The sequence below is a fragment of the Arachis hypogaea genome, chromosome 12 (genome assembly GCF_003086295.3).
Source record: "Arachis hypogaea cultivar Tifrunner chromosome 12, arahy.Tifrunner.gnm2.J5K5, whole genome shotgun sequence".
In the NCBI taxonomy this organism is placed as follows: domain Eukaryota; kingdom Viridiplantae; phylum Streptophyta; class Magnoliopsida; order Fabales; family Fabaceae; genus Arachis; species Arachis hypogaea.
In genome coordinates this window covers 37,914,036-37,922,765 of record NC_092047.1, presented here as the reverse complement: position 1 = coordinate 37,922,765, position 8,730 = coordinate 37,914,036, and the positions used below count along the sequence as shown (strand labels likewise).

The window sequence follows — 8,730 nt, the reverse complement described above, 5'->3', positions numbered from 1 at the left end:
AATAATTTATATATATATATATATATAATAATATTATATGTTGTAATGTGTATATATATATATAAAGATAGAAAGAAGTATTAAAAGTAAAGAGAGAGAGAATTGCATTTGTTTATTGTTACTGTGTATAAAGCCTAAGATCATTCTTTTATTTATACAAGTTCAAGGTTTACTTTTTTAAAGGTTAAAAAACATGCACCGCATATTCTTTAATGCTTGTACTTTCCAATAGTACTTGAATACAGAAAAGAATAATGCTAAATAGACAGTAGACATTCAATGGATATAGACATCCATATCGTAACAATTACAATGACCCGAAGAGCTAGTATATTATTTTACTTTTGCAAGTACTCCGAATTTACTATCCTATTCTAAATTTCTATTACCCCGAGGCATGTTGCAACTTGGAGATTTGTCAAATGGCGTTGGTCCAAAAAGTAAATGGAAATATACTTTCCATCTACCCGAACTACTAAAAGCACCACGCCACCGCAAAACAGTATCACAGCACGTTCACGATTCCTCGCTTCTCTTGCAAGCGACCGAACCCACTCCAAGCTAGTCCCACACTTTTCATTTTATCTTTGAAGAATCCAATCAACTTGTCCCTTTCCCGTTTAATCCCAGTTTCTAATATTTCAACGATTTTCCTTTTCACTCTCACTTCTGCCAAAATGATGCTTCTGTCAACACACCTGTCGTTCTAATCTAACACACTTCCCTGTTTTCCTTACCGCTAATTTTCGTTAATTGCAATTTTACAACCTCATTCTCGTCCAGCTCTTGACTGTTTGTTTGTTCTTTTTTTCTTGTTTTCCCACTTCTATGATGGGAAACTGTTTAAGGAGGTCGGAAAAATTAACGGCGGAGATCGTACCCCACGAAGGCTCAACATCGTACCATGCGGTTCGATTACGCGGCTCGCCGGAGAGCATTCTCAACGCATATGTTCGGTTGGCATCCGTTTCAACAAATTCCATCCCCTCCGACAGAAGGTTCTTGCCTCCGGCATCGACGACGTCGACGGCGGCGCGTAGCAGAGTACCTGACTGCACAGACAACGAGATCACGACGACGGTCCAGGTGAGATCGGAAGGCGTGACGGGCTCCCGCGACGCACTACTGAGGTTTATAGACTCGCGGTTCCCTGGGCTGTCATCAGCGCCGCCACAGGCATATGCGCCAACAGCAATGGCGGCAGTGGTAAGCAAGGGTGAGGTGGAAACGACGTCGTTGATGGTGAGGATGACGAAGATGCAGCACAAGAGCATGACGTGGCATCTGGAGAGGATGGTGAGGTGGGCGGAGGATCTGGCGAGACGTGGAGGGAGGAGAGCCGTTGATCCGAAGGTCGGGAGTTGGAGGATGGAGGTGAGGAAGTTTTCGAAGAGCTACTGTCAGTTGTTGGAGGTGATGATGGAGCATGCCCAGATGGAGGAGAGGGTCCTTTTTCCCATCTTTGATAGTGCCGATCGAGGTATAGTATTAAATAACTAAATATATTATACGCTCTTTTACCTTTCGTGTACGGTGATTGGTGGGTTTTTTTTTTAGATAAAATAAAAAAAATTAATATTATTATATTCCCCTAAACCAAATTTTAAAGGGTAAATCTTCAAAGTTTTTGATAGTATATAAATCACCACATCTTAAAAACATTTATGCATTAAATTTATTTTAAAAATATACATAAATCATTCCAGAATTTTGAACTTTTTAAAATGAATATAATTTATCTCTGAATAGTATAATTTATAATGTTTTTCACTTAAAATATTATGGTGTAGCATGTTTTATATGCAAAAAAATAACTCACATTATCCTAATACGATTTACGTATAAAATTTTAAATAAATATTAAATTTTATATTATTTTATAATTTTATTTAAAATATTTAAATAAATTTTAATACTTTTTAATATTCTTAATACTCTTTAATATTTTAATAGAATTAATAGAATCATAATATAAAATAAAAAAAATTATTCCATAAAAATAAAATAACAATAACGGTCAAAAAAATTTATATAAACAAAAAAAGTAAAGAATTTTATAAAAATAATAATATGTATAAAAGAATATTAAAAAAAATATTGTATTAATTAAAAAAAATAACCAAAAAAAATAAAACTAAATTTTAATATTTACGTAATTTTTTTAATAAAAAAAATTATATTGATTCAGATGCAAGAAAAATAGTTAGCCTCTGTACATACACACATATTTTTATAATAAGTGTCTTATATTAGAAGAAAATGTATTTTAATATTTTTTTTGTGTTAAAAAGATTTAATAACAAATATTTGACATATTTAAAAATAAATGCTACATGTCTAATTATTTGTATAAATATTATTTAATCTAACTAAAATAAAATGTAACATAAAATGGCCAAAAATTAATATTATTAGTTCTAAATGAATAATTTTTTTTAAACCAAATTTTTAATTAAGTATTTATTTTTCAACTTTTAAAAACTAGTACTTTTTGATAAATAAGTCTTTCAATTTTTCTTCTATCAATAGTGTAGTGTCTTTGTTTAGTTATAATTTATATTATATTTTTTAAAATTTTATGTATATGTTATTTTTGCAAAATTTTTGTGTTATTTTAAAAATTTGTGTTCTTTTTACAAATTTTTAATGAATTAGCTTAAAATTTAATAAAAAATAGGTGACGAAAAAAAAGAAAGAAACTTTGTATCAAATTTAATTAAAAAATATAATAATTTTTTCATCAAATTAAAGAAATTATACTTATCTAATTTAAGTCTACTTTACATTATTCGCAGTCTCTTTTCTGTTTACAAATTTTTGTTTAAAATGAATTAGTTTAAAGTTTAACCTAAAAAAAATAGGTGAAAAAAAAATTATAAACGCTGTAAATTTTGCTAATGTATTGTGTGTTATGCCATTTGCATATAAATCGTGCTAGGGTACTATGAGTTACCTTTTTGCACGTAAATCATACTACTCCATGGTGTTTTAGGTGAAAAACACTATAAACCATGTTACTCTTTAACTAAAACGAGTTATATTCAATTTGAAAAGTTCAAAATCTTGGGATATTTATGGTCTTGGAGTATAGTAATTTACATATTATCAAAAGTACAAAACCCTAGAATGATTTATATATTAATAGAAATAGGAGATTCATGTTTTGAAATTTAGAAAAATTTGGTAATATTGATTTTGTTTTTATTTTGTTTAAATAAAAAAGCCTGAATGGTGGGCTCAGCTACTCATTCTTTCCTTGTTTATTTATGGGATAAGTATTATTTTGGTCCATAAAGTTTAGGGTTGGAATCGAAAGCATCCCTCACATAATTTTTGATTTAGAATTATCCTAAACGTTTTATTTCGTATTAAAATCGTTCTTTTAATTTTTTATGGACAAAAATAGCCTCCACCACCATCAGCACCTTTACCACCACCATGAGCATTTTTATTACCACCACCAAATACACCAAATTAGATTCAAGAACACCAAATTAGATTAAACAACATCAAATTCAAAAACAGAATCAACACACAACAACAATAAAATAAAAAAAATAACAAATCAAAATTAGAATTGGAAGCAAAGACAGAAGCAGAAGCAGAAGCAGAAGAAGCAGAAGAAGACACAGAAGTCGAAGAAGCAGAAGTAGAAGCTCAAGCAGAAGCAGAAAAGAGAGGGACAAGAAGGGATGATGGCGAGCCAATGACCAAGGGGGGAGGAGTCACCGCCGTCACACGCGTGGCTGTTGCCATCATGTCGCACCCAAGGGAGAGGGAGATAGGGACGCGAGCCAGTGACCAAGGGGGAGGAGTCGTCACCGTTACATGCGTCATCGTCGAGGTGAGGAATGCGTCGCGCCCAGCTGCCGCTCAGCCTCGTCCCACCGCGAGGTGGAGGTCGTCGCATCGCGCCGAAGAGAGAGGGAGCCCGCGAAGATGGAGAAGACGCGACGGTGGTGGTGAGTGGTCATTGTGTTGCCGCCGCTTCCGTCTCCCCTCCCCTCTTCCCCTTCCCCTTCCCCCTTCCCTCTCTTCCTTCCCCTTTTCCCCTTCCCCCCTCCCCCTCCTCCCCTTCGCGTACCCTTTTCCTTTCCCCCTCCAACGCGTTCTTTTCTTTTATTTTTTTAAAATTTTATAATTTTTTATTAAAATAGGGATAATTTAGTAACAAAATTAAAAATTTTATTAAAAAGAACAATTTTAATATGAAATAAAACATTTAAAGTGATTCTAAATTAAAAATTACATGAGAGACGATTTTCATTCCGACCCTAAACTTTAGGAACTAAAACAATACTTATCCCTTTATTTATTTATCTTTACGATCTTTATGATAAATGCTGGTCTTTAATTTATATTATTTATAAATGGGATAAACCACAAAAAAATATTCTGATAAAATCTCTCTTTAATTAGTTAGCGATATTTTAGATTATGATAAAAAGAAACAATAAAAATACAATTTTTTTTAGAAATAACAAATGACTTATTTGACAAATTATTTATGTGTTTGTTTCGATATTTTTTGAGGATATTTAAATAATTATTTAAAAAATATATAAAAAAATCAAAATTCAATCTTTTTTGAAAAATTTTTATTTTTAAAATTATTTTTGTTTATTTACAAAAGAATTCACAAAAGCTATTCATTAAATTTTAGGAATAAAAATATTTTATTTTTATAATTATGTTTTATGAAAAATTGTATTAAAATTACTTTTTAATTTTTATTTAAAATATATATTTAATAATTGAATACTTTTGTTATATTTTAAAAATAAATTTTTATTTTTAACTAATTTAGATAACACTTTTGTTAGCAATTTGAAAAATCAAGGCCATTTCTAGTGATTTATTCTAATGAACTTAAATTAAATTAGTGCCTTTTTTTGTGAAGTTTGTGAAAAATAGTTATATCACACCTATATTTATAGGTACCTAAGTAACACTAAATTGTTCTAATATTTTGATTATGCCTCCTATAACATCCACTTCATTATCTAATGTTAAATTATCGGCACTGCCATCTAATTAATTCTCATTGATTTGATTCATAAAAAAGTATGACTTTAATATAGTGGGCTAATGTTTTTTTATATGGATAAAACGTGTGTAGTGTGATGATATTCGAAGCATGGATATTTCTTATTTGTTGGAGTAATTTTTTTTGAAATTGATATTAAATAAACTGGACCATCCAATTTGTTATTGAAAAGAGACCATTTAAAATCAGATCGTCTGATTTTAATATTATGGATTTGAAAAAAAAATTATTTCATAAAAAATAAATTTAGAGAGTATGTTTTTAATTTAAAAATTTTGAAAAACATAAAATAAAAAAAATTTGATTTTTGATTATTTTAAAAAAATATATTAAGTAACACAAATGGTTGTGTTCGATTTGTATTAAAAACATTTACTAAGTAAAAAATTGGTGCCTCCAATTTTTAAAGTTCATAACAGAATAAAGAATTTCTAAGTTCTAATCATCCTGTTGAGAGGATATACTCGGACACCATCATCGTAGATAAAATTTTTTCATATGGATAAAAGTGAATTAAGATGAATCGAGTTAAACCTAACTAACTGGAGTTTAACTCCAAAATCTAAATTCAACTTACGACTTGACCAATCATTAATAGAGTCTAATTATAAAACCGAGGCTTGGATAATGGGCTTATTACATGTATTTCTACTAATTTCTTAATTATTTCTCTTACTTTTTCATTCTAATTTTTCTGTCTAATGAGTTACAAATGAGTATCATAGCTACACGAGTACCATTTATTTTGGGTTGAGTATTGATTAAGATGATAGCTATAATATTCATTTTGGAATTATAAGGTGGGAGAAGAAAATTACAATGGAGGAGAGAAATTAAAGAAAGTGGATTTTTTAATTATTTGATAAAATATAATTTTATATTATTTAATATTTTTTATATATTTTTTTTTGTCTTATTTAAAAAATATAAAATAAAAAATTACATTTTACTAAATGATTAAAAAAACAAATTAAGAGAATCTATTTTCGAAATTAAGGCAACTCCTTTACGTAGGCCATTTTCAAGCTGAAAACGTTTTCGTGTTCTAGGCTTTTAGAATGTAAGCGTCACACATTTAGGTGTTTTTTTTTTTTTTGTGAATATAGGGGGCCTAAGCCCAAAAGAAAAAAAAAATTACAGGTTTATCAAACTACAAGAAGTTTGTATCTCTACAGCATTTATTTGCAGCAAGTGCTCTATATCAGCCGGTGGATTATCAATGAAATTGAATCCATATTGATGGTTAGTACTGATCTTTCCAAGCCAATCTGCACACTGGTTAGCTTCCCTATTTGCATATTGGAATTTAATTTTCCAAGAGCGTTCTTTGTACTTTTCTATTCCCCTTAGAATTAGACCTATTGTTTTAGTTGACCGATATGTGTTGATTTCTTTTAGAACTTCTATGGCATCCATCTCCACAATCACCCTTTTCATTCCTAAATTCTACGCCATTTGTAATCCATATAGAACTGCCTACATTTCTGCTTGTGTTATCTGACAATACCCCAAGTTTGCAGTGAAACCTCCAATCCACTCGCCCTTGTGCGTTCTCAAAAGCCCCCTGCAACCCGATTTCTTTGCTTTTTCTTTGACTGATCCGTCGGTATTTAATATCACCCAACCCCTGGGTGGTAGTTCCTAGGCTTGTTGACGGTTCTGGAGATTCTCAGGTTCCCCTCTAATTAGCTTCTTTTTAACCGCTTCTTTGTAATTGTTGTTGTGAGAAGAGGTCTTGATTTTTCTACTTTCATATTCTCTAACACGCTACAAAGAACTGATCTACCCAGTTATAATTTGATGATTTTCCAATCTGATTTGAGAGGTTAAAATCTATCCATTCTGCGAGATTCATTCCAAAGAAAACTACAATTGCACTAGGTTGAACCAACTCGATCCAAATTGATGCTGCATACGGACAATCTCTTAGAGCATGTAACCCAATCTCAGGTATTCGATGACATCTATGACAGTTTAGGTCTGTTCTCATCATGCGGCCTCTTCTATTGGCTATTAGGAGTCTTCTATGTGCTGCTTACCACATAAACACTCTGATTCTCTCGGGTCTTTTTCACCTCCATATGACTTTCCATATTCTTTTAGTCTCCATGGGTGAGTGATTTGTTAATATTCTGCAGGCCGAAGCTACCGTGAAATCCCCATTTGCCGTGTGGTTCCATCTTATTCTATCTTCACCTTGACTGTCCTTTGGTGGAGGTATTGATCTAATTTTGTCTATGACCTCTATGAGAAGCAGAGCCATGAGCGTCTCTAAATCTCATTCACCTCTTTCATTTGTATATTTGACTATCTTCCGATTCTTTTAATCATCTGCAATGGATATGAGAGCTTTGCTATTGAGGCAGCCTTCATTTTGTACTCAGACATCATCCCAGAAGGAGGTAGTAGAGCTATCTTCAATAGCAATTGAACAATATTCTTTCAAAGTATGTCATAGTTTTGTAATGTCTTTCTAAAGAGGAGAATCAGTGGGTTTGCTTTGTAAGCAAGGACCCTCCTTACACTTGTGTATAGGCACTTGTGACCACAGCGTTTCAGGCTCTTTCATAAATCTCCAAATTGTTTTCAACAAGAAAGCATCATTCATAGTTCGGATATTCCTCATTCCTAAACCTCCCTGTAGCTTTGGTTGGCATAAGGTGTGCCAACTGAGATGATGAATCCTTTTCTAGTCTGGCCTTACACCCCAGATAAAGCTTCTCTACATTCTCTCTAATTCATTACAAATACCTTTTGGCAGTTTTGAATGTTGCATTTCAAAATCGGCCATCGGACTAAGAACTGATTTTGTTAGTGTAATCCTGCCCACCAATGACAAACAATTCATTTCCAGTCCTTCAACTTACTCTGCATCCTGTCTACAATATTTTTGAATTTTTCCTTACATCTCCTATGATTTGTAAGCATTGCTCCCAAGTATCGACCTAGATATGATTTTTCCTGATAGTTGCATTTTCCACAAATTGCTGCTTTTTCTTCCTTTTTGACATTTTATAAAAACACCACTGACATTTTTGAAATACTAATCTTTAAGCCTGTTGTTTCACAAAAGGTCTTCATGCACTTCATGACAACCTGTATCTGTTCTTCATTTGCTTCTGCAAACACTAGTAAGTCATCTGCGAAGAGCAAGTGGGAGATCTTAGGTCCTTTTCTTCCAATACTTATAGGTTTCCAAGACTCGCTAGCCACAAGTTCCTCAATCAAGTGGGAGAGCCTGTCCATGACAATAACAAAGAGGTAAGGCGAGATGGGGTCTCTTTGCCTAATTCCTCTTGTCGGTTTGAAACTCTCAGTCTTCCTACCATTCCACAGCAAGTTGTAAGAGACTGACAAGACACATTCCATAATGAGATTAGTTAATTGAGCTCCCATATCAAAATCGTCTAGACATTCCTTCAAAAACCTCCAACGGACTCTATCATAGACCTTATCGAAATCGAATTTTATAGCCATGAATCCTCTTTTTTCCTTCATCTTTTTCATAATGTGTGTCATCTCTTTAGCAATCAATATGTTATTATGGATTTTTCTACTTAAGACAAAGCTTGACTGATACGGATAAATTCTATCCTTCAAGGTCGGTTTGAGTCTTTCTACTATTATCTTTGACATGCACTTATAAGTCACATTGCACAACGAAATAGGGCGAAAAAAGATGA

General features: G+C 32.2%; 1 protein-coding gene across 2 annotated transcripts in view; it reads left to right on the top strand.

Annotated features, from left to right (window-relative positions):
• The first annotated feature begins 211 nt into the window (after positions 1-211).
• Positions 212-8,730, top strand: part of LOC140177018 (uncharacterized) — a 28,958-nt gene continuing 20,439 nt past the window's right edge. For both annotated transcript variants that reach the window (XM_072209177.1, XM_072209176.1), the window contains exon 1: positions 212-1,480. In XM_072209177.1, coding sequence (XP_072065278.1) covers positions 829-1,480 — 652 coding nt within the window. In that variant the 5' untranslated portion in view covers positions 212-828. The remainder of the gene's footprint in view (positions 1,481-8,730) is intronic.